Raw genomic sequence first — 27,796 nt, 5'->3', positions numbered from 1 at the left:
TATCAGAACGCTCAATTCTTGAATATTTCTGCTTTGCCATGTAAAAAATATATATGTAATGAACTAACCATCATTTGTTTTTGTACATATCTTTAATAGCTAGCGGTGATCTAATGCCGGTCGGAAGGTTTTGCTATTAAAAGACTCCTGATTCTTGATTCGATTCCCTGCATTGAAAAGTGAGACCCCACTCTATACCCACGCCCTCATTACCATGCCAATGGACATTCTGGAAGGGCTTCACTTTCCCTCATAAGGAATTGGATCACAGCTCCTGTTACAGTCGTGTCCGTTTTGAACATCTCTCAAACCCACCCTCGCAGACAGAATTAGTGATGATCAAAACCTTGGAACTGGCTGACAGTATTACACAAGATTAGCTTGCAATATGACTATACTTCTCCGAGACTGAGACACAAATATACAGTGTTAACAGAAATGCCTGGTTGTATACAGCTGTGGCTTTTTGTAAAGGTCATGCAATCTATTTTTCTTTCCTCCTGGTAATTTAAAGTTAATGTCACACAAATCACAGACAACGTAAACTAATATATACAGAATATCATATTGGGTGCTGTATGATACAAGCCGATATCCACTCCAATAAGGGTCAGAGCAGCAACCAGCAAGTGGGCATACTGACTGCTCTGAACTTGTGCCGAGTGAAAACCAGCTTGTATCTTACAGAGTAACTCTATGCTGTACTTTTTTTTTATATAATGTATAGTTAAAAATCAAAAAAATAACAAATACATTAAACGTTATAGCTAATATTAATGTGACGTTATTTCCATCGGCTACAAAGTACCTTATCTGGAGAAATTTCATATTGATGTACCACATCAAACATTAAGGTCTACTATGTATTATCGTATAAGATTCTGTTTGAGCGCTATATTCTTCCGCAGTGGAGCCTCTGGTGCAAACTCGTTGACACACACCTTGTACAGTTAGCTCAATGGACAGCTCGTCTAATTTTTTCACATCCTCGTGGGCTGACACCTCACAGCGGTAGATGGCCGAGTCCGTTCTGGTCGTGTTGTGAATTAATATAGATGTGGTCTCTGTCAACTCCGCTCTGTTCTCCAATGCTCCTAATAAAAAAAAAAAAAAAAAAAAAAAAAAACTTTACTACTTTACTACTATGATATCAACTGTCTATAGTGTGCTATTAAGAACATATTCACCTACAGCACAGCATTAAGGAGATCAGTGTTACCTTGGTTCAAAGCCTTGGTTTTCCCAAGTGAGCGCAGTGAAAATGAAATGTTTGATTCCGTGTTCTACCCTGATAATGTAGATCTTTCTGAAACAAACCCGATTTTCAGTTCAACATACCTGAAATTTTACCCTGGAAATAAACAAAGGTGGTCTCTCCACCCCGGAACTTTTTCCACTCAATTCTGGGGTCAGGAGTGGAAATGGACTTTATATTGCAGGACAACACAACACCTAGAGAATGAAGAGAGAACGGGAGAAAACGGTCAGAGCCACCCGGCTAAGGCACCCTGGTAATTATAGTACTACACACCCAGCTGTATAGAAACTCTGCAGTGATATTGCAGAACGGAAGGCATACATATAGCACACGTGAGTTCAAATTAAATGCATGCAGTTACACACTAACCTGTAAGAATGGATTACGAGTTCTGTGCAACTTACGCCTTGATTGTCTGTCCACAGTCCCACATGCATTTCATCATTTTTTTTTTTTTTGAGGGGCTAATTTCATATTTGGCAAGGTGATTTTTAAAACCTGGTAAACTATTACAAACGGAATACCAGCTTTTGCATTTCAGCTTTTAATTTGTATTCTCAAAAGTTAGCAAAATGTGGTCTGATGATGTGAAACGTGAGCCTCCTCATTTCTGCCTGCAGGTGGCGTCACTGCTTTTCTGTAAGCATTGCTGTATCAGTACTCACTCTGGAACTCGTTCACCACAGGGTGCTTGTTATTAGAGGTCAGTTCCACTGCCAGCGACCTGCAGCCTTCAAGACAAAAAAAACAGGGGAAAGAGTTAATAAAACAAGCGCTTAGCAAGCGGATAACCAGGGTCAGCACATGGACACTTAATACACAGAGTTGTGCGCTGTGGTTAAAGCCAATTCTTTGTATGGTTTAAAATGATATTACTATGAGACATATGAATAGTAATTCTGATGCTTTCCTTGCTTTTGCCATGCTTAGTGCTGTGTACGGTGCATCACAGACTATCAGGTTTTGTTTTGTACATCGCTGTGTTCGCTGTACTTTACTACACATTGCTAGGATGCTCCCATTGTGCAGAAGCGAGATACCTTTGTAACATGGGGACTGTTTTAAGAAATGAGCGAGCACATGGAGTACAGCTCTGGGGGGCCCGACTGACAGTACTGTAAAGTGCAACACCTTTCAGCACTTCAGTATCTCAGAGCTTCGAAACAGACCTACAAGAATGAATTATTTATCCAGAACGGCCGGAAATAGAGCAGAAAACACAGGATCAGTCAGTTAGGATATGGGACTATAGAGGCATGAGTCTTTTTTTAATCTAAAGACTATCGTTTATAAACTTTCAAGGGTTTAAATAAATTGATCAGCTGGCAAGAAAGAGTAATCTCTTCTACTGTAATTCACCCCCACAAGAGATTCTGAAATCAGCTGTATTTTTGTGTTTATCATTAATTATAAGTTCACACATTTGGTTGCTGCCGTTCTATGGAAATATTTAATTACAGCCAAATTGATTCTTCAGGGGGAAGCAGATGCTCCTCTTTGGGAAGTGGGTATCTTGTGCCTTTTGGTGCAGACAAGCTATAATTCAGCAACACAGCAGACCTGCTGCAGAACATATGACGAGACAGACACACACATCACTTCAGCTAAAATGCTGTGTTTTGACCTACTGTAAGAACACAAACGACTTTGTTCAACACGTCTGTAAAAATGCTGGTATAAAAAATTGCAGAGACACCAATTAAAATTAGTATGGTAATTCATAATTCTACCTTTATGTCAGAGTCTAAAATGAGTGTACTATACACTGTATAAAGTCTTTACTAGAACCCATTAAAACGTATTTCGTGTAGCAGATAGGGTCTACAGTACGCACTGATTATATTTTAATACATGCATTCTCCAGGACACCCACCTTCAAACGCCATGTTCTGTAGGATGAGAATTACTTCTGACAAGTTTTGAAACAGGGATTGCAGCTTTTTACAATTTTCTCAAAATAGATATATGAGGCTATCATGCATTTGCGTCTTCCATATATCCCCATATACATAAACATTTTTTTTTTTTTTTTTTTTTTTTTTTTTTTTTTTTTTTAAATCTGTCCCCATGCGAGCTTGCCATGCATGAGGAGTGTAGCCATTAACCTCTCTCCCCCTGCAACACTCTGCCTCTGGTCAATGTAAGATTATTATTTTTTTTTAAATCAACTTGACAGTGCCTGAATTCAGTAGCTCTGTTCCTGACACTGGAGCTTCTACAGCATGTGAAAGGTTAACCAATTTTAAATTTGGAAGGACAAGGTTTCTAAGCAGATCTACCAATCGTTCCCAGAAGCCTTGCCCGGTAAGATTTAAAGTCTGAGATGGTTCAAGCCATCCATGTGCAAAGCAAGCCCCACAGGACGCAGGTGCTGCCTTCTGGCCTGCATTCCCTCTCCTCCTCCCTTCCTGACATTCTCTGCTGCTGGCAATCTGTGTAAAGTTTTAATCTTCCACTTTCTTTCTCTTTAAGCACGGGTGTTTTTTTTTACTAGTCTTAGTGCAATGCTTCTCAAAGCTTTGTGCATTACAGCACCTCATCAGAAGAAAACACATGGCAGCCAAATGGTTAAGGAAAGGGTCATGGTTTTTGGGGGGGAGGGGGTGTATTTATTTTTAGATGCAGGATATAGGCTTTTCCCTACTGTATAGCATTTCTGGCTGCTTCTTACAAACATGTTAACTGTTCTGTAAAAAGCTGATCTGTAAATCTGACAAGCGCCTGAACATAAACAGTAAAGCCGTAAAACCACAATCAGTTCTCCCGTACTCGCTCATACCCAGGCAAGCCACTGTTACATTCATTACGGAAGTGCTTCTTGTGAAACAATACAGTACATAACCTGACTTTGGAGTTGAGAAGACGAGAGAGGTTACTCTTTTCACAGTACCTTACACTGTCAACTGAAGAAAGCAATCCCTCTATAGCAATGTAAAGCAACTATACTGTAGTTATGTCTTAAGAGCAACATTTAAAAATCCTCCAGCTGGACCTTTAAGTAGTTAATAAAATCATTTGACCTATTAAACTTGGTCCCTCCAGTGCCGTGATTGGACGCCCCTGATCTAGGCCACCAGCTGGTTTTACACTGTACTGCAGGGAATCCCATTTACTGTAAGGAATCACTTGTATTTTGCAACTTGGATGTTATGGGTTTCCGTTGTACTGAAGATCCCCTTCAGTAAAGCAGCACAGCATTCTGACCAAAAAAAACCAAAAAACAAACACACAGGTCTAGACATTGCGTTCTTAATATGGCCAAAATGAACACAGCCAGCATATCCTTAAAAGGGCTGTGTGACTGCAGCCGAAGCAGCATTCGCGCTGACATCGGCACTGCTGCTGCACCCAAGGCACTGTACAGCCATCTGCACTGTCGGGAATGAAAAAAGAAACACACTTGCACTACAAGTGTGGCTGGCTACCCACTACCCCTGCAGCGGAGCACTACTTTGAATTGTCTCTTGATGCGTGTATGCGTATTGCACTAAATCCTCAGTCCTTCGACGATAATCTTGCAGGATCAGATCAGTCACGATACCTGATGTTCAGCAAGAGCAGAAACAAGAGACACTGGGTCCATTCCCAACTGCTTGTTGACAGTGCGCTCTAGCCTAGAAGCGCTGGATATTTAACATCATGGAAATCAAAGAAACTACACAATGATTTCGCAGAAGTCTACCCGAAACCGCACAGTGCTTCAGTATGTCATGCCTAGATCTTGAAATGTCACATTTTTTTATTTTTTTCAGTTATTCGTTAAGTATATGGGAAAACTACAAAGTGGTATGTAATTCAAAACGTTAACGTAACATTATTCAGCAGGTTTCATTCAGTTTTATGAAGCAGAATGTGTTCATGCAAAACTGCTGGCTATAGCCTTGCAGTACCTATTGCAGCTTAATATTCCTGACTATTGCAGGAGATCTTACATGGCAAGATCTGAATGGTTTCTTCTTGGGCACAGTCATTGTTCTTCATGTTAACACAGTAAATTCCTTTGGTAAAGTGGTTGAAATGTACAGGGAGACTCATACATGTAAAAATGTGCTGTAATGATGTACAGTACAGGGCGAACAGATTCAAAAGCAGGATCTTCAAACAATGCCTTTTCCAGAGTTCAAGGGAGGCCGGTTTTGTACAGTAAAGCCAGTGGAGAGGTATTGTGTATTTTAACCACACAGCTGGATTATATTCAACAGCCATGACCTTTACTGCGTACAGCTGGCTATCAGCAGAAACACCCTCTTTAGCCTCCTCATCCTTGCTGTACACACAGTACAGTGCAATTCATTACTGCAGAAACACTACATGGCCAGCAAAGCTTCAAGCACATAAGCACAAATGATTACCATTGCCAAAACACTAAGACAATTATTAGGAGTCTTTCTCTACATTGTAAGTCTGCCTGGGCGGGGACTGGAAAAGGACCTTCAGAGATTTGAGAATCTTTACAAGCGGTGTTACTGCACAGTACGGTGCAGTATTTTACTGTACAGAAACCTACCTGCTGTACAGGCAAGGGATCCTAAAGTTTGTTAGGATAAAACGAGCTGTAATCCTTTTTGCAAACTTAGCCAACACTATTTTCAACACCATTACACATTAGAAACACACTTTACAATGTAATAACAACAATAAAAATAATAATAATAATTCAGCTGCCTGTATTACTTTCAGCATATGACAAGAGGCTGTCTTAGTACATTCACAGCATTGTCTACTCTATTAACTAACCTTACAATAGTGTTGATCACTGCATGGATTTGCCATGGTGCAGCACAGAATTAATTGCCAGAACAAAAACAGCTGTCTGTCTGTTTAAAATGCATGGAATTCAGAAGGTGCTGTGATGCTTCTTATACATTGTTCTGGTCCTGGGGGTTATTTTTCCGAGCTGCACTCTGAATACAGGAGCATTCTTTGTGTCACAGCACAATAACTTGCTGTTCCCGCAAACAGATCAAAATGCTAGTATTGTCCCACAGCTAATTTGTGGGACTCAGATTTTAAATGAATAAATAACAAGCAGCATAAATGTTTGAAAAGAGCTTGAATATAATTCCAGACCTGACCTTGTCTAAAAACAAACGCTTAAAGAAATTATTAGGAAGGAAAGAGCGTTGGGTTCATCTCTTTGTTCCTTACAGAATGTTGTGACATAGTTTAAGTACATTCTCAAAATAGCTGCCAGTCTGAGTAATGCACACTACTGTGCTGCTGCTGAATACAAAATCAAAAGTTCAGTCCAAGCGGTATTTTCTGTCCAAATGATACACTTTATAGGTTAATACTATAAACTACTACTATTAACGTAGTTTAGCAATCATGTCTGAACCTGCACCTAGGCTTTCCTTCTGAATACACATTTATCCATTTAACATTATTCTGTTTTATTGTAACATGAACCTGACTTTAAAACTGAACTTTACAAGTGCAGTACAAAGTTAGCAACTTATAAAGCATCCAATACATTTTGTTTTAACTGTGTGCATTTGATATTCATACATGGTGATGTTAGCTTTTTGAGCACGCATCCCTATGTAACTGAAGCATCTATAAATGCGTTTTCCCTGAAAGTTTCATCCGAGGTGTGTGTTTCTCCTCAAGCCTGATCTTTTTTTTTTTATTGCTCAGTTTGTTCATCTGATTTGATCACCCAAGGGTAGTTGGACCTGCTTTCTTTACGCCGCGTCTCAAGTCTGTGAAATCTCTGAACTTTTCTTTTGTCTGTTTCACTGTTCTAATCTGCTCCCCCTGACTGTCTAAAGCCCCTTCGATTCTGCTCTGCACATCTGAGATGCTTCACAAGGCTGGTTCTGGTCTCTGAGATAATACAGTAACAGGGCATGACTGGTGTTTTGGCAAGATCCCAATACCTGGGTCAATTAAACTGTGGCACAATTAAATTTCCCCCTAGCTTAGCCAATTCTCAGGTTTCTAATTCTGCTGTAAATACTGCAGCATGTGTAAAGCTTAAGAACTTAACGTGGTAGACAAGCTAGAACAAAAACTCAGGAAGAAAGCAGGATTTTATACTGTACTACAAGAAATTTAAAATATTTTAAAAAATGTGACTTGTCTGCAGAATAGTTGATTAATCTTCTAGTTATAATTTTTTTGGGAGCCGACAGGAACACACTCATGTCAGCATCAAAATAAAATGGAAATATGAAGCTAACCTATCGCTTTTGCGTTTTGCTAATTCTAAATGTATATTTATTTCGTTCCTGAAGGTTTGGAGTTCTGTACGTGTCGTGAAGATTGTGGACATTCTGCTACCCTGCTTGTTCCAGCTTAACAATGCAATGGTGTCGGGGTGGCGAGCTGATAAAATGCAAGCTTCATTTCAGTGCATACCACTTGTGTGATAAGATCATTATCCTGTTTTGCACAGCTGAGGAACACTGCTGTTCTCCTTGTTTCTTGTTTAAAACAGTTATGCTGTACCACAACTCTGTTGCCCAACTACTTGTGAATCGGAATCTTTGTTCTACGGCCCAGTTTCAGGCTGTGGGAGTGAATGAGTTCTAAAGTCGGCAATAGCGTGGCAGATAGTATTGTGCATTGTGAATTAAAGCCTTATAGATCTACAAAAAACAAAACCCACCTGACACATGAGCATGCATCTTACAAAAGACAGATTCACTACACTTTCGGTCTAGTGAAAAGTTTGCAAAGTTATATCAAGAACAAAAATACAGCAGCACCCACTGCAAAGCAGATGAATTCATTCCAGGTTTTATTGTGAATTACTTGCACTTAAGCCCAATAAGGCAACGCATATACCATATATTAGGAGCACAGTAAAAACTATTGGCACTTCAACCCCTGACATTTCAAAATGATTTGTCAATGTTATTTAAAAGAGCTCCTCGTCTCACTGGCCCTCTCATTCATACTGTTCTGTGAACGGATCTGAAAGAGATTGGACCCACATCATTTTGTAAGATATGAGGACGTTTGTTCGACTTGGAACAGTCCTGGGATTAGACAGAGTTCACCGGTACACAGTTTTATTTTGAGCCTTCTAAAGAGATTGCATGAAACACTGTACTGTACTGCAGAGCGACAGTAGTTCATGAAATGTGATTGTGCAGTATTTCAGAAGTCACATCATCTAATCTCACTGTACCTACGCGCTGCTCATCAACAGTGCTGTACTGTACTCACTGTGGGACTCTCAAGGTGAAAGGTTAGCTTTTCTACTGTGTTTTCCTGGGACTCTACCGTAATCTTGCAGCCGTCTCAGGAGACGCGTGGACTATTGAAATTCACCCATTGACTTATCTTAAAAGGAAACCCTGAATGCTCCTGTGTAATAAATTAAATCAACGCTGTCATGACAGCAGCTCACTTGGTTCTGCACATAACTCAGTGAAAACTTGTCCGCAGGCTAATTATTTTTATGGATCAGATTAACTCACAAAATCAGTGGAGTCCGGCTAATTGCAATAATATTAGCAACCCCAAAGCTTTACAAAGGCATCTCCATCATAACCCTCGACCCTATCATTCCACTCTGTAAAAGCTACGGCCTGATTAGAGTTATTCTTTTGTCTGCTTCGACTAGAAAAACACAAACAGGGTTTTGTTTGCTTTGACTCAGCAGCCCTGTGGTGGTTCTCAGATAAAGGATGCAACTCCAGAAAGCTCAAGAATAGACCCTCCCCCCGGTTCTGCACATCAACAATGCCAATGTACCAGGAAACAGAGCCACGATGACGGATTATTTAGCAAAGAGAAAGAAAATCTCTTCATAATTAGGATGGTAAGCTTTTGTTCACGGACGGCTTCCAAAGCTAACAGCCCTGATGATACAGCACACTGCCATGCCTCAAGGCTGAACGTGCTCACCTAACAGGCTGACTTCTCTCCGGTAAGCTTTATTAGATAATCCTAGTCTTGTGACAATGGATTGAAACGTCACCGACATGTGTATGTAAAAATGGGTATTGTACTTCAGAATAGAAATCCACGTGGTTACAGCTACAGCAAACCCTTACCAAACTGAAAGTGTTCAGCCACTGTATACTTGATCTTATGTCTTGCTTACTTTGGGATACTTTCACAGCCATTTCACCAATAAAATCCTGGTGCCGTATCTGCCCCCTGGTGGACGGTATTGCTCACAGGATTTAATATACAGTAGGCTACACTGTTCTCAGATATCAACATAGTACAGCATGAGAGTCTCTGGAATGGTAATGTTTCTGCTAAATAAAGCTAGACGTGGATTTGTATCTTTCTCTATCACCGAGCATACTGCCCGCGGTAAAGTCTTTAAAGGCTACCAGACTGGAGTGAGCCTGTGCTTGACGCATTGACGCGAGCGCTGAGGGAACTATTTTTTATACACTTGTGTGATGTGGTAGCCAGGGTTTATTTATGGAAATAAAAAAAAAAAAAAAAACATAAAATGAACAACTGTGTGTGCTGCGCAATAATGGGATTCGAACCAGGCTAGACAGCTTGGTCAGGAATAACAACTTCACCTGAACAAGGTCAGGCACATTGCTTTGTTGGCACCGCAGACGTTTCTGGACGTCTATAGTATGCCTATGAAATGAGAGAGGATGATTGTGCAGTAGGGATCAGTACAGAGGACCTGGTGCCAAAAGATCCAGAACCTTGCGTGTGAGTTTCTCCACCTCTACTATAGGCTCGTGTCTGCAGGCATGCAAGACCACGCTGTGAGCCAGATGTGACTAGACCACTCCTTTGGAAAACAGGACCATTCCAAAAGCTTCTGGATTCAATACAGCTCAGCTATTCCGTGTTACTGTGCAGGCAAATCTCCTGAACACCCCCCGTTACTTCTTATCAAGCAGGATGCAGCCGTTTTATTCAAAGCTTTTGGGCTAACAGTTAACAAAGCTATTCCCAACCTGTTTCCTCATAACGATACACAGTGCAACATCATGGCATTTGGTGGGTTTTTTTATGGTTTACTAATGTTTATTTAAATCAATAACAAACACATTTAAAAAGCACGGTTATTAGCCTCCACAGTTGGATTTTTAAATAAGTCTCCAGTGACCAGACTCTTGAAACCACGAGTAATTTTATTAGGCTGTTTGGCAGTCCCACAGAACACAAGACTGGTTCAATGACGGTATGGTACCCATGCGCGTTAGATTATTTTTTTTTCCTGATACAGATCTTACTGAAATCTATACTGCAGTCTAGAAAAACAACTGCTGAAACCTTCCCCTTCCCTTTTGTCAACAGATGTATGATGTTAAAACCTGCTACTGTAAGTACTTATAAAGCAACTGTTAAACAAATCCAGGTTAAATCCGGGTTCCACTGGCTTAAATGGATTAAGTGCACTGACAATTTACTTGGGAACTAATGTACTTGATTCACATCAGACAAACAGTGACGGCTTCAACGAAAGCAAGACACTATTACCTGTACGGTCAGTGAGAAATGAACATTGCAGTGCAATACTAGTCCACCTGGCTCACAGGCTGCCCTGCTCTCTCTCTGAGGGTCCAGTGCATGCTTGGTATTTGCAATGGCATGCCTGTTAATTAGAAGCAGTCAGAGCTGTCACTGAGATATTCTTCAGCCCCGGTGTGAATAGGTTAGCAGTTATTTTTAGAATGTGTCAGCACTTAAATCAAGGCCATGCAACTCACTAATTAGTTGAAGTTCAGGTACAAAGCCCAGGCTTAAAGCATCTTGCAATATGGTTATCACGCCTGCCTGTCAACACATTGAAACGATTCTGCTCTTTATTCTCTCAGGGATGCAGGGAAAGTGCAAATATGTCCCTCCATGAGATAACACAGCATCAGCATCTGACACATCTCTTATTTAAAGCAGTGGGAGCATCAAGACTTTGCAAATCCCTTTATTTCACAAGGTGGGGATGTTTGCATATTGCAGGATGCTCCTCTATACTCTAGCTGTGTAAGCCGGGGTTTGGTCTTCAATAGCGTATGTTAAGAGTACTGCTGTAAACCTACGCTTAATATACTTTAGGCACTACAAATGGTATTCCATTTAAAATCTCTTACACAGTACATTTTCAATATGTTATTAGACTTGAAAGAGTGAATCCACTGGAAAACTGTTGCATTCTCAATGATAGAGTTACAGTAGGCTAGTAACACCTGACAGCCCCACTCTCTGCAGATACTTCACATTCCATTCAACGACCCCTGCATTAATCCTAATTAGGAATGGAGTTTCCAGGCTTGGTCTTCCAGGCAATATGGAATACGTTGACAGTAAGATCATCTTCAAAGAAATCTCTTAGAATGTTTGTCTTCCTTTCTGGGGACAGGCAGTATTGGGGTTGGCTTGGGACTGTGTTAGAAGAGCTGTCCTCGGAGTGGAGTTTGTATTTTTGTTCTACCTGTTTGAATGACGTACTCTGCCGCCACCTGTTTTCACAAACTTTCAGACTGTAAATCAATACAGGATTTAAATTCTATTTTCTACTGCATTTCAGTTTTATTGTATAACGGATTAAAAAAAAAAAAAAAAAAAATCAGTCATATCGCTTTAAAATTACAAACAAACTGAATAACTATTTAACCAGTGGATGTCGCTCTTTATCCCTCCTCATTGATAATTTTACCAATTTTGGAAATATAAATACATCAGGTTCCCATGCCTGCAGGAATGCCAGAAGGCAGTCATCAAAATAGAACACACTCTATTTAGAGAACACTGGGAGGTCAGGGGTGGAGGGCGCAGGTTTCTGTTATTCCACTATTGTGCCGATGCACTGTGCTTGTAAAAACCCTGGCCTTGACAATCCTCCTTTGTTCAAACGCATCGTTCTGATGACCGAACCCCATGAAGTAAGGCTCATCTGACAGCTGCACAATACAAGCGCACTACTACAGGAGGCTGTTCATTTAGCAGGGGCATATAGTCATAATCCTCCCCGTTTCCTGTTCCAAAAGTCAGGCAACAATAGAAAAAGCTGAATAATAAATGTAACTCGGGACAGGCGCCACTCTTTCATTGGAGCTATGAAGAGTTGCACGCGTGGAGTCTCAGCCACATTAATGCTGGAGTGTATCACTGCAATAGAGGGCTTCTCATGGTAGCTGTTTGGACTGGTTACCAAAATCCGCCAATATGCTAAACTTTAAACATGGAAATTAAAGAAAATCCAATAGTCCTAATCTGTATTGTAGTGGTTTTGCATGGGGGGGTAAATCAATTATTGCCGTGTTTATTAGGGGAGTACGATGAACGAATGTTACTATACTCATCACGGTATGCAGGTCGTGATGCCGCATGTACCACAATACACATGATGGTCCTCATGGGCTGCTTCTACAGCATGATGCATAACAGGAACAAACGATCATCTAATGATGAGATTGTTTTATAAAACAAATTGAGTTAGGGAGTGTACAGTATGTATTTATACCAACTATAAACCACTTGGTGATCTACAATGAGCTCTGCTGTGCTTTTGATCTTGTGTCAATTCAAACGATACAGACCTCTATTACGATATATCATGTAAATAAAGCACCACCATTCACCTGTAAAAAAGATGAACTGTTAAACTCCCAGTGTTTATGGTAAGATTTATGAAGAGCCGTGCAGAGAAGGAAGCTTCCTGAGCCTGCTGACCCCTTCCAGCAGATTGTATCCATTGAAGGAACCAAACAGGATAACAGGATCAACCAACGATCATTGGGGTGCAGTTTTGCAATATGAAGAACTTGTCAAAGGTGGAAGAAAGGACAGAATGTTCCATCACACCCTTAGGTTGAGTCAGATGACCAGGGACAGAGGAAGGGTAGAAGGAGAAGTGCTATGTTTGCTTAACCATGAAATGCTTGCTTAATCTTAACTGGGGGGGGGGGGGGGGGGGGGGGGGGGGGGGTTAGGTGTGCCAAATCCTGATAGGAGCAAAGGATTTTATGTAGAAACTATATAACCCATGTGTATGCTTTACCCCGGTAGAATACACTAGTTACTGATGAAGTGACTGTTATTCTCCGGAGCGCTCTGTATTTTGATGACCACTGCAATAAACCTTTGATGCAACAATCGGTGGCGACTGATCGTCTCCGACATCTCTGCACTTTATTTTGCAACCCTACACCATGCTGTGACAGCTGCCGATGCAGAAAACCGGACACCCTCGTTTTCTTTCGTCCATTAATGTCCCACTAGTGCAGATTCCATTAATTGCTTTTGTTGGATGTCGTAAACAAAAGCAGGTTTGTAATGGACAATTTAAAATGCAACGCAGTAACGAGAGCTATGCAGTATCAAAGCAGCTCCCTTTTAACCCTAGGATAAAAAGACACACACCATCTTAACAGGGCTGCAAGATGTTTCAATATTATTTAAAATTTTAGTTGGACACATATTTGGGAATTGTTAATGTTCCGATTTAAACACGAGCAAATTAGGATCAGTACCAGTATTTATATTCATTGAAATCAACAGAATGGGCTAAACTGGGTCATGAGCCCTCTCCCACAGCCTCCCATGCTGTGACTTCCAAAGGTTTCCAAAGTGTTCTTTTCTCATTTGTATGGATCACTTGTAATTGACTGAAATCCGTACTCCTTTAAAAAAGGACAAAATAAGCTTTTTTTTTCTTCACCGGTGACAAAATTAGCAGTACTAGAATTTAGCACTAAGGAAACTAAAGAACACAATAAAAAATGTCCTTTCAGTTCGCAGTTTGAATGTAACTTTAAACAGTGGATTCATTCGGCTGATCTGAGAAACTTTCACCGTTCCGGTGCAAATGCAATCCCAACAAAGGAACTTCATTCTGATTCCATTATCTCCAAGCAACATGAAGTGATGTGTTCAGCGAGCATGCAGCTCGACTATAAAGTTTATACAGTACTGTAGGACTTGCGTAAAGGAAAAGAAACCCTTAAGGGTTTTTACAGTACAGTCCAGCAATAATAATAGAGCTTAGAAGGGAGGCTTGCTTACAGGAGACAGCAGCTGCATTCCTGAAAACCCAAGTCACATTGCAGGATCTCAACTGGAAAATTAAAATTGATGTTTCCTTCTACAACAAAAACAGGCTTTGGCAAAGCCAAACAAGGGTGAAACTTGTCACCTGCATAAAGCTTTGCTATGAAACCAAAGTGAATTAAGGGCTATGTTGAACTTTTAACTTAATTTTTATTTAACTTATGCAGACAGATACAGCGCAGCTTGGCAGTTCTCCCATTTCAAAAAATTAAATAAATAAAAAAAAAGGTCCATACTCTTAACAAAGCTGAAACTCTAACCAAGCCACCTTGCTGACTGACTCACAGACTTTGGAAGCTTAAGAAGGCTGGACCTGGTGAGGACTTGGACTGGAGACCTCAGAGGCAAACCTGCAGATTATCAGTGTTGACGTTTCAGCAGGGAACACTTGCAATCTGATCTTGTCTGATTTTTTAAAAGCTAAGCAAGGTTGCGCCTGGTCAGTCCTTGATGGGGGGGCCTCCAGTGAAAAGCAGGTGTTTCCCTGTACTGCATGAAGTGGTGTTGGTGTTTCGGTAAGAACACTCTTTCCTCTCAGCCAGAGCATTTAACAGCCAGGGAGCCATGCGGGAGGCACAGACATCCGATCTGTTTGTATAACATGGGGGAAGAGTTGGGGTGAAAGTTCGAGATGGGTCATCCCACTTTCCCTAACATACCTCCTGGTGGCAAAGGCAACACAAAGTGCAAATGTACTGCATTACTGCCCCAGTAAAGCTGCAACCAGTACCTGGCTTGGGTACAACCAAAATAGATTAAGTAAGACCACTGGAGCCATACAGGCACATACACCCACAGTACCGTGTGTTGACATTTTTCAATCAAGACAAATGGTAGGCATCTGTGTCAGTGGTACAGTAAACTGATATAACAGCATGTTAGAAACTGTATTTCATGGATATTTACCAATACTGTACATACAGGAGTTGTTACAGGTTAGAATGTAACTTGGACATGGTTGATACTGTAGTCCCATTAAAAAGCAGGGGCTAAGACTGCTTTTAAAGAGTGAAATGAAAACCAGATCAATATTTCAATAATGGAGTCTCCGGTCAAAAAAAGTGAGACTGCCACTACACATTGCTGTATTCATCAAAACTTCAGGAGGTAAAAATAACAGTACAGGAAACTAACTAAAGTACTGATGACCAGTGTTTTGGCTGGTTCATAATGCTAAGGATGGCATTATGCTGAAGGTTTGCTTCTAATGTGTCTGTAGCAAAACATATTGTCAGCAGTGCTTGAGCTGCCAATCAGTTTGCAGTGCCAACCACAAACACTTTGTTTTCTAGACATGTTTCATTGGTACCCACAAGTAGACAAGGACTTACTTTTTGGCTGCTTTACAGCTTGGACAGACAAGTTTGCACACTGAAGCTAGTGCCTGAGCAGCCCACTGTTGAGAAGACCAGACACGAGCAGGTTCCAACCTTCCAGGATAACCTCTAACCCTACAGTTTCACACAAGGATTGGCCAGTCTGCATAAGAAGCAGCAGTGTAATGTGCCAACAGTAGGCCTACACTCGGCCAGCTGTTGACAGAAGGTCAGAGATTTCATTCCCAGTGTTCCAGCCAAGGCCGTTTCTCACAGCCTTTACTGTGCTGCTCTAAACAGGAGGTTCCCTGGCACAGCACTGCACCTGAGAATCACACTGCCCTAATATACTGTCGGGGCATTTACACTGCTGTATAAGGGATTGGGGAATTGAAGACTTTCTGGGTCTAAATGCGCATCGCTGCCTGTAGGAAGACTTTTGTCAGGACAGTTTTGGACAGGGTTTCTAACTTTTAGGTTCCCAAACTGTGGCGAAAAATACCCCAAACTTCCACACACTCAAACTTCAAACAATAGCATTTCGTACACAGAATAGGCTTGTTATTTTGTCCCGTGAATGTAGTGGTCCATGGGGCAAAACACACAGGTGGTCCTGCCCTCCTTGTAAAAGACTGTGAACCACTGTTAAAGATTTGCTACCACAAATGCAATTGTGAATTTAACCGTTCAAGATGCAGTTTTATACCAGATTTTCTTTAAACTGAGCGCAAAAATGACATACAAAGAATGCCAGAGATTAAGAACCTGGTCTCCAGGAGCAACACTGAGACACGCCTGTTCATCAAAACATCGCTTCCCATCGAAACCAGGGAAGAACACGCCACACTCACCCACGCAGACTTTGCTGTTTTCATAAAGCTTTCACTCCGGTCTCCAGGAGCTCCAGCCAACCATAAATGAGTGATTTATTAACAAAGAATGCAAACATGTATACAAATATTCAGTACATTCAGTACAAGTATACATTTTAACTGAATTTTGAAACTTCCATGTGATTTATGTGTTAAAAAAGAAAATATACTTGGAAGAAAAACACAGCACAGGAGGACTAAGTCTGCCGACGTCTCAGGGGAAGCACGGGGGATTCAAAAAGCTCTAGACTGTTTCAGGGATCAAATGTCTCTGGCAAAAAAGATCTCAAAATCCCCATGAAAATCCCACCGTTTTGAGTCAAATGAAAACGTAATAAATGAAATAAAGCTTAAGCCGGCTTCAAAAGTATCTTATTATATTTCAGCTATACTGCAGCAAGAATTACTTGTTGTATTTTATATTAATAGTTTACCTTTTTAATATATACATTTTTCTACCTGGGAGTTGATGATCTTCTAATGCCCCACAATGTCCCTCTCCAGGTAATATAAGGGACATGTGCTTGCTGTAATTAAAACATTATTTCTATAAGAAAGCAGAGAAGAAAGCGCAGTCCGGATGCCAGCGCCTAACATATTGCTCAAGGTACGATTGTGTTAGTACCACTATTCACCGTAAAAGCACGGGGAAGTGTCATTCAATTCAAAACTGCTGTGCAAATTTACGATGGTCAGCTTTAATACGGGATGCCGTACCCACCCTTGTATTCTTCATATTAAAAGGTCTGGACTGATATGGCACAGGCTATCACTGTGAATGTATGACTGTAGTGCACCAGTAGTTCTACAGAATGAGGGGGTCAGGTCTATGCTGACTGCATCATGGTGGTAAGTGAATTACAAACTATCTGAATGAATGGCATGTCAGAAAAATGCAAAACACTTTTCTTGGGTAGGCATGCTCTTGAAACAACAGCAGCTGTGCAGTCAGCAAGCCTCTGCCGACTGATTTATTCTTCCACCAGGCTTAAGAAATTAACCTTTGTTTAAAATGTATATACATTTCCTGGCATCAGATGACCCCCGTCATATTTCAGTGCTCTGGACAAAGGTGCAAGCATGCCAAAACTCCATACTGACTGCATATTGGTATGCATTTCAATGCTATGATCGCTCCTAACTGCATGCAGTTGTAATGGGTTTAAAAAGGGAACCAAGTATCAACTTTTTATTACTACCTGTCACTCTACGGTCCTGACAGTAAGACTGCGTGTGTAACCAGGGTAGGGGTTTCAATTGTTAAGGAACAGCAAATAGTTTAGGGATTTCGAGATCCTGCAAGTAGTGTACAGTATACCCTCTGTACGTCCAACCATGCTCTACCATCTTGGTTTTCTTATCTTCCTGTAAATAAAGTCCTATCGATGTCACCTCCATGTCTCTCCCATTTCTTTACTTTTTAACTTGCTGTAAGCATCATACTCTAGGCAGCTGCACTGGCCCATTCTTGCCAACGATCTTCTGTCACGCTACAGTATTTACTTCAAAAGACAGACAATGGACTTGTTTATATATTAGAAGAAATTCATGTGTTATTGATGTCAATAAATGAGTGTTTTGTTGGGAAGTTCAAGAACTTGGCAGTTTCTTGGGGCTAATAACAAAAGTGTTTTGTTTCAAGAGAAAAGTTTGACAGTAATCCAGTTACAGCTACAGCGTAACTGAAAGAATTCTCAAACACGGGCCCCATTAATGAAACAGACAGACAGACCGATGGGTAAATGAAGATGGCTGCGTCTGAGCAACCACTTGAGCGACGGTGAAAGCGTTTCTTATTTTTACAGCATAATGGAGAAATGGTTTTATTAAAGGAAATAAAACTAACACTGAAAAAAATATGTAGGCATACTTTAATTGTTTCTGATACAACAGCTGCTGTCAATTTTGGAATTTGCTACACTGTCCAGCCAAAAAACAAATCCTACCTTCACAAGTGCACTAGGCCACTTCTCGCAGACCCTGGACATTCCAGAGCCCTGCAAAGTGTTGGATGATCTCCTCAACACAGGGATCATCTTCAAGAGCTTTAACTAGTGTGCAGTGTTCAGGGATACTGACAAAAGCTGGGACCAGGGAAAATCCATAGCTATTTTTAGAAAACACCCAGCTATCAATATGTTATTGGAAAAACTGAAAACTTTTTGGATTTCCCTCTCGATATTCTCATTAGAAACTGCTAGTGAGAAGCACTCAGATACAAGCTCTGGAACCTCAGCCTTCTGACGATAGGTTAAACCGAGCTCCTGTCTACACTAAGGATCCCACGACCCTGTGTCGAAGAACAGCAGAGGTCTTAACCTCTGTGTCAAAACTGTGGCTTGCCTAAATTTCCCCTACCCAGGCCTGTGACTTGGGTTACCAGACCTCCCGGGAAAACTGGGATTGACGGTGTGCTCAGCAAGTTAACAGTGGAGTCATTTATTAGGTTGTGTTAGCGTCATTCAAAAATACAGGTACAGGACCAGATATTGCACAGATAATCCACAAAAGTGTTTGTGTATCTCACATGTTTAAATGGGAATAGCTGATCTACTGTATGTTCTATAATCTGGTTTTTGTACATGTAACATGTTTTGATTGGATGACACTAGAATGAAAACAATTAGTTGTTATGCTCTGCAATAAATACACCCGGTGTTAATTTTTAAATGATCACTGTGTTATTATACAGTATACTGTTATTGTAACAGCTTCAGTGCTGCTACTGTAAAAGAAAATCACTCTGGAAACCTGGTAACCCTACCTGACCTAAAATCAGATTTGCACCCAGAGGGGAAGGGTCTCAATGTATCCCACAGCGCCAGCCTCCACTTAGCCCCTCGTGTAACTTATTTCCTCCAGGTTTGAGAAAACCGTCCTCAGATTAAAATCCATAACTTCACTCTTATTTTTAGCTTTGCATGATCATCTACCTACAGTAATTACAGGAAAGCAAACCATTACAGATTAGAAAATATGAGCGCTGCAGCTATCCCTTCAGGGATTCAACGATTTGGAGACAAGCAAATGGGGGCTGGTTTGATGCGAACTGTATTGCAAGTCCTTGGGAATTGCATCTTGGTCTAAGCCTTCTCAGACTCGATGAGACGCATGATTGCCTTTGGTTAGGATTAAGAAGCGGGAATTTAAGATCAAATTAATTTCCATTTTATCTTGCTTGTGGTACAGTGCATGCAAAAAAAAGCACACTCGCCCTTCTTAAAAAATGTAGAGACTAAAGCAGCAACAACCCCTCTCATATAAAAAGGGAGATTCCATGTAGGTTTAGTACGAGGCCACTGTACATCACATCACTACGCAAAATGTACAGCTAACCCTGCTGAAAGTGATCAAGTGTTCTAGGAACAATGTGATGTACATTCTGGTAACTTAAGATCATGACTTTCTAGTAAACTAGCCTTTTAAAGTACTCTGCTTCATTCTGAATGAGAACTTATTACAGACATGGTCAACAGATGTTCTTCAGACTCATAGCTTAAGACAGAATTGCTTGATCTATACCTTCATCAGAATTATACTGCACAGTACTCCACATGTTCTACAGAACTACCAGGTTCTACATGGCTGCAGTGTTCCAGTGTTGCAACATTCTGCAGTGTTACACTCTCTGTGTCCTTCTGGTTACTGCATCTCCACTGTGCGAGGTGTTTTTGTTTTGTCCTGCCTAGTACAGAACAGGACATGTTATTATAAAAACAAAACGTAGACCAATAACATAACATTGGCACCTGTGAGCAACCAGCTAAGAAACCAAGACAACAGTGTATTACTTTGGCACACAGCGCACACAGACAAATTCCACGACTCTGCTTCATAGAGAACAATTTTTACACACAAAGACTTGGCTCCATTATGTTTTACTGTTGATTCTGCACTTTAGTTGAACAGCGAATCAAACACAGTGTAACTTCAGTAACTTTAGAGTTTTAAAAGACAAGCAGCAGTTTATATAGAAAGAACTGAGTTATTTCATTACCAATTAATAGTGCTAGTAAACTGCAAATCACTAAGAAGTGATCGTACTGGTACAGTGCACTTCAGATAAACAAAACTAGACCACTTGCACTAATTCAAGTGTAGATAACAAGAATAAGCATCAATCACTAGCATGGACTAGCATGCAGTAAACTGATACGCATGTAAGTTTCAATTACTAGTCTTAGTTTTTAATTTAAAAATAAAATACAACATTGTTTCACCCAGGCTCGGCGAGGCTAGATCTTAGTTTCCTTCAGTTTCAGTTTCCAGAGGACAGCGTATCTGTCAGGATCAGACTAAACTGATTGAACAGCATCCTGCCCCAGCAAACAGGAAACGCAAGAAACAAATATGACCTCAGTAAGAAAAACAAGAGCTGTTATTTGGGATGGAATCGTTAGCGCCCAAATCTGCTCAGTACTGTCCCTGGGCAACGATAGGATGATCCCAACATCTAGTGATATACGCTTGCATTGCAGATCAACATAATATTGCTGTCATTTATTAAGTGTTGAGGTACTGCTGGTACCACACAGATCCATAATAGGAGAATAAGTTACCAGACACAGCGCAATGCACTACATTATATACTTCACTGTGTCTGGGCGATTCATGTTTAAATCGTTCAGTACTAATTACCGATGGCAGCATTCCAATATATTGTGGATCAATGGCAACTCTACTGTCCTCCTATTGTACAGTAGGTATTAACATGCAGTAGCAATAAAGCAAGAACCTGCTTTTCCATATCTAGTTTAATTCAGGCTTCAAATTCCATTTTAGAATTGCAGGTATTGAATAAAGGCATTAGTGAGAAAAACGTTCTACGGATTTAATCAAAATGTACTCCTAGCATTAACTTCCAAACTAACGCGCAGTGTGATCACACACTGCCATGCTTTATAAAGAAAACGTCCTTCACAGCATTGGCTCTCTATGTTTTAAAACTAATTATTTGAGAAGTCATTTATTGCCTCCTGAATGTTGATATGTAATCAAGTTGTCTTGTAATTTTGCTAACAGAAAATATATAAATATATATATATATATTTTTTTTATGAACATGTCTTTTTACTGCAATTTGTTTGCAATTGTTAAGACTAGCTGAAGTTACTGGAACGTTACGTCTGCAGAATTGCAATTTCTTATATTTATTGGTGTTAACAGCAGTATTTGTTTTTCTGTTCAAAGGCATTACATGCTATGCAAAATTGCTTACCCATCTATAAACAGCTCAAAATACATTAACAGAATTACGATTTTAAAAAAACATCCTAAGATCCTGCATGGTATTATTAAAAATAAGGGTTTTTGCCATGTTCAATGAACACTTTCATTGAACCAAACTCAGACATCTCTGTGACAAACACCTGTCTTCTTACATGCATTACATTCAGAGAATGTGCATGTTTGCCATTCCTAAAATACAGCTCAGCTTTCTTCAGATTATCTATCCCCTTCTTAATCTCGACTCCTCTTTACTACACATTTTAATACCTTTTGGATAGTTCACAATGTAGGCACCCTTTCAACTTGATGGTAAAACGTGCAGGGGATCCTTAAAAAGGGACCCTTTAAAGTGTTACCGGTACCTGCTCTGTAAGAGGCCGTTTGGTCAGTTTTTACATAAATCTTTACTAACCCGAAATATTTTCTCTTTTAACAAAAACCGTTTGTGATGGATTAAAAAAAAAAAAAAAAAAAAAAAAAAAAAAAATACTACTCTAAATCATTCAAAAGATCAACACCATGTTACAAGCACATGTCCAACCAAACAGGCAAAGCACAGCGTATCATTCTTGAGAAGGATTGCCAAGGACTGTGATGACCCCGGTGTTCCCAGCACTTTCTTTCACAGCCTCCTCCCAGCTGTTCCAGTCTACAGATCACACCAAATGTGGCTGATAGGACATGTGCTGCCTTCAAAGCCCAGTCATTCCTGGATATGCTCCATAACATACACAAAATACTTTGGTTCAGGAGCCTGTTGCTGCATGGTCAACAAAAACTGCGTCTGGCTGTTGGGCAATTCAAACAGGACCCTGAGGTAATCCGGAATTTAAAGGCAGAGTGGAGATATCGGTGATCACATGTAACGTGCATTGCTGCCCTCATCTTGTGTGAAATATGATGCATCCTTGCACTGTAAGGTTTTACCTGATTCTGCCAGGAGATTTTACTGTTAAACAGTTTGTAGTGACGCTGCTGCTGCTCCTAACCTAGGACTTTCTTGTGACGGAAAATGCGTTTTCTCTTTGTTTGGGTTTATTAAATAAACCTCAATCCCAGATCAATCTAGTAGAATTCCTCAAAGACCTTGTTCAGTATATTGTGCCGAGCCGACTCTGTTTCTAAGCGTTGACTGTAAACCGAGATCACTTGTTTTTTCTCCCGTAATTTGAAAGATTCTGTTTCATAAATATATATTATTATTATTATTATTATTATTATTAATAATAAAAGAGGCTCCTTATTTTTATTTAGTGTGAATTTTCAAATCTGGTCAGCCAGTTAACAGACATGTATATAAAAAGAAAACACTGCCAGACTCAAATCAATCTGAAAATGACTTCATAGCAGTGAACTGGAGTACACTATCACTGCCATACAGCACTCCTCGCACTGTCCCAACAGCTACTGGATATACTTACACTGTATCCAGTATACTACTTACATTTAAAACGGACCCGAAGCAAAGATCAAAAGGAAGTGGTGCCCCAGTATGATGTGGATCAGAGACTTGAAATCTGTCTATATAAGGACCACAAGCTCAGGGACCATTCCCAGCCGCCACCAAGAGAGACGTAGTCACAAGGGAATCAGAGTCCTGCATGCTACAGATTCTTCTGCGACGCTCCGCCGAATGACACAATGTCTATGTTAATCTGTGCTGGAGGAGCAACGGCAGTCTAGCCTGGATGAAGTGGGAGAGCTGTTTTTTTTTTGTTTTTTTTGATCGGATGGCCATGGCTGGGCGTCTACGTAACACTTCATTGACGGCCGAGGATATGAGCCTTGAAAATAAAAGGACTTGGCGCCTTGCTTAAATATAATTAGGCGAGGGTGGTTCTTAAAACCCACGCTACCTTGTTCTATGCAAATAGCACCCAAAAGAATACCATTCCAAACTCTCAGTGGGATGTGGGTGAAGATTCTGTGATACATCCTGGCGCTGTCCTTTCTTTGCCTTGAAGGCATGATCCTCCCCTAACCAAAGGGAGCCTACACATGTTACTACTATAACGACCGTTTGCCGTCATAGAAAGCATAATGAAAACCAGACACGGTGTCAGGCCTCATTTTTCCAAACCCAGTTTGAAAAACAATACTTCTCCTAACAAGGTGGCAAGTTTCTAATGTACTTCTATTAGCACTGATCCTGAATTTGGAGCAATACAGTATTTATTTAGAATCGGATGATCAGTGTATTGCAAAATGATTGAAGCTTCCACACAATCTTCATTCAAACTGAATGTTTTGTTGTTTGTATATGAATTGCAATGCCCGAGACATGTTCAGCAACAGTTTTCCCCCATTTAAGATGGCTTTGTCTCTTCCAAGCGCATGTTGAAAACATCAGTCCACAGGTGTTTCGTCAAGCATACCCAGGATAACAAAAACATGACGGGCTTGATTCTCAAGAGCTGTTCCAAACTGAGAATCGGTGTGTTTCTTCAGACAGGAATCATGCACCCGAACATTGTTACCAACCCAGAAATAAACAACCCTAACCCACAACTCGGGCATTTGTCTATGGCTACTTATAAATAGTCCAAATTGTTTTCCTTTGTACTAATGACAATCTGGAGTAAACAGTTGTGAGTAGCCCTATCTATGTTACATCCTGTACTATAAGACTAGACTGGACTTCCTTAGGCTGCAAGTTGTAACAGGAGCACTCTATTTGTTAGCTGTCCTACACAGCTAAAGCTACCTTCGGAGAAAGTAGACAAGGTTGGCATTCTAAGTGCAGATAAGGCTAAACTATGGACGAATGTACATTAGCTCAACTGCGAACACTACTGTGGGATACTGCCACTTTAAATGCAATCCCACTGTTGCCGAGTCCTGTCAGAAATAAGTATGAACTGGAACTAAGGTTCCAAGTACCGGTAATTGTTTTTTTGTTTGTTTTTCTCTTAAATGCACTGTACCTCTAAAAAGCTCAGATTCTAACCATGGAATCCAATTTCCATTATTAATATGCTAATGACAAACGCATCAAGTCATATTTCCTAACTAGTTTTGCTCATAGCAAAAAAAGGGAAAGGTTATTGCAGAAAATACAGTACAGCCTAACACAGTAGAGATATTATAAGATAAGAACCAGCATACTTTTAATTTCCAGTGGATGTATTAGATACTGCAGATATTCTAGTGGAATGTATGCCAGTGCTGAAATGTTTTAGTTGCTACAGTGTATTGGAGTCAATCACTAGGAAAACACTTTTTGTATTTAATCATTAAGTGTATTTATTATTTATTTATTTTTAAACACACACACTGTTTAATCAAACAGACCAACAAGCTATTGAATTCAACTTAAAAAAAAAATCTGTGCTATTAAAGTAGAGCTTGAATTATTTATGAAATCACTGTTATAGTTTAACATTATAATTGTCTGTTAAATGTGCCCAATACAATTGTATATTTCAAATGTACATTTTATGTATGTATGCATTACTTATCTTTAGCATGTGTGCTTGCCTTAGGATCAGATTAATTATGTAAAAGGTTAAAAATACATATAATAAAATAACGTAAATGATTTACCAAGTTACATGTATTGGGAAATACAACAATCCAACACACGGTAAAGAATTAGACTGCTTCCCTTGCTATCCTGTGTAATTAAACAAAAACGAATCTCGGATCTAGCAGGATAACGTACATAACACAAACGGCAAGGGACATTCGTTTTCCAACCAACTTAATTATACCATAAACACTAATACACAGTAAAACGCAATTAGAAATTCAGAAATAGCGTTTGTGCTGTGAAATCTATCTGGGGGAACTCAAAAAACAACAGAGAAAACAGTTCGGATTAAGCTAATGCAAGCACATAAAACAAGGGTTCGGTTCGTATTGTTGAAACTATATGACCCGCGGGTCAATTGGCTAACTATTGAGATATAATACTTAATAGCACTGGAGAAAAACAAAACATTACATTGAAGTTGCGTAAAAATGTTATTTTTTTCCCCAGTTATTGGTGAAAAACAGACCGCGTCTGTGAAGTGTGAGTCAGTGCTTATTCCCACACACAGATCTCCAAAACCGTTATCTCGCCTCAGCGACTCCAACTTTATACCCAACTTTAATTCAATAAGAGTAACACAACTTCAATTAAAAAAAACAACAACAACAATTCGTGAAATACAGTCTGACTTTAACTAGATCTTTCAAAAAACAACCGCAAACAAAAAAAACGTTTCGTTATGCAAAACATTGGAAGGCGGTATTTTGAAAAGACGGCATCAGTTAAAATTTAGTAAACTACAAAAAAGGTTTCACGCTTATTTATAGCCAAACTTAATTAAACTTTACTAGCCAAAGTACTGGTAGTTGTTCGTTTATATTAAGAAATTCACAACAGAGTAACTTGAATTGCTTGGTGCTTACAATAAAGCTATAACGGGATCCCTTTCCTCAGCCGACAACTACCAGATTGTAACCTATTAAAACATGAACCTTTACTAAATAAAACACCAACTCATACAATATACTATAGCGTTAAAAAATGCATAGATATAAATGTGTTTTGATTTTTTTTTTTTGTTCTGTTTTAATACATACGGTATATAAGTTGCAACCAGGGAAACGTAGTACATATCTCCGCAGATATATATATATATATATAAAAAAAAAAAAGAAAGAAAATGACTCTCCTTGAAAATGAAACATAAACACAATGCACTTTCGCGTGAACTCACAGCATGTTGCGAAGAGGATGAAAACGCTGGCCAGCTTCCCCATCGCCATCTTGCAGATTGTGAATGGAGAGCATCTGCCCGGGCATGCGTACTTCAGAGCGTGAGGAGAGAGGGAACGGGGAGGACCGCGCTTCCAGGGGAGGAGGGAAGATGCGCTCTGCAACGTTGTCATAGTTACTACAAGCTAAAACCATGACATCATTCCTTTAATAAATAAATAAATAAATAAATTAAAGGTAATACCAGCATCTTTAAACAGAGGCGTGTTCAATTATTATTATATAATATAGTACCATAGATATAATACCTTATTAGAATGTATGTAAATATGCATAATTATAACATCATTATAGCCTGTGTATGTATGTATTTATTGTCCATGGAAACACAAATCTGGTCTATCCATTTAGGGGTAAAAAAAAATAAATCTTTTATGTTGCTTAAATCTAAAAGTAATTGAACTACATCTAAGATTCTGAGTTTATTGTAATTTTACAATTTTTGTTTGAGTTATTTTCACAACCTTCCCAATCCTGGTGTACTTGAAGTTATTATTCTTGGTGTAAGCTTGTCAGATTCTCTGGTATGGGCCAAACTCCCAAGCTATATTAAAGTGAACTGAAAACCACAGAACAACCCACTGAACCTTATGAAGGAAATGAGTCAAATACCAGATATGTTCTGTATTGTTAACCAAAATAAATCACAGTAAACTGCACAACTACCATGGACGTCATGTAATCAGACACGTGCGTCTGAAATACCAATCCTTGTACTGAAAGGTGAACGAGGGAAACATGTGAACCAGCATGCCATTCTCAGATCCACCCTGCCCTGGCTGTCCCTCCTCTGCTCCTGTCATGGCAGCAGCTTGGTGCCAGACAGCTGGCTATAGCAGCATTCAAGTCCAGTGGCCCTCCCCCACACCATCAATCCTAGCAGCACTGGGAACCACATTCTCTGACCGGAGTCTCTACCAACAACCCATGACATCAATTAAAGGCATGCTCTATTTTACACTAAAGGTAGTTTCGTTTGTGTCATTGTCAAGATGCTGTATCCTCCTCCTCCTCCTCCTCCTCCTCCTCCTCCTCCTCCTCCTCCACTATCACAGTACCTACAGCAGGAGGTGGTTATGCACATGACGCACAATCTCTGATGTAGCTCCAGAAACAATGGGGGGAAAAGGGATTCTCATTTTCTTTTTCTCCAGATGCTATTTGTGTTATACTCATAACAGTTTACAAAAAATCTGGTTTATCCATTTAGAATTTCAACACCGCACTGGCTAGGTTTTTGATACTTCCAGCTGAGTGCTAACGATGAAGTCCCAATCTGTATTGCTTTCTTGTGAACTGCACTTGTAGGGCAAGGCTTAAAGCTAGTAGGGCTTTAAATAGTCTAGTGGTAGCTGAATTATTCTATGCATGT

The 27,796-nt window shown here is 40.0% G+C and overlaps 1 protein-coding gene across 2 annotated transcripts in view; it reads right to left on the bottom strand.

The window, feature by feature from the left end:
* Positions 1-26,464, bottom strand: part of jam3a (junctional adhesion molecule 3a) — a 32,237-nt gene extending 5,773 nt beyond the window's left edge. For both annotated transcript variants that reach the window (XM_041242438.1, XM_041242439.1), the window contains exons 1-4: positions 26,366-26,464; positions 1,924-1,989; positions 1,339-1,452; positions 942-1,094 (exon numbers count right to left, since the gene is read on the bottom strand). In XM_041242438.1, the coding sequence (XP_041098372.1) occupies positions 942-1,094; positions 1,339-1,452; positions 1,924-1,989; positions 26,366-26,414 (382 nt within the window). In that variant the 5' untranslated portion in view covers positions 26,415-26,464. The remainder of the gene's footprint in view (positions 1-941; positions 1,095-1,338; positions 1,453-1,923; positions 1,990-26,365) is intronic.
* Positions 26,465-27,796: the final 1,332 nt, after the last annotated feature.

The sequence above is a fragment of the Polyodon spathula genome, unplaced genomic scaffold (genome assembly GCF_017654505.1).
Source record: "Polyodon spathula isolate WHYD16114869_AA unplaced genomic scaffold, ASM1765450v1 scaffolds_1290, whole genome shotgun sequence".
NCBI lineage: Eukaryota > Metazoa > Chordata > Actinopteri > Acipenseriformes > Polyodontidae > Polyodon > Polyodon spathula.
The sequence above is the reverse complement of the archived record's forward strand: the minus strand, read 5'-3'. Positions and strand labels throughout refer to the sequence as shown.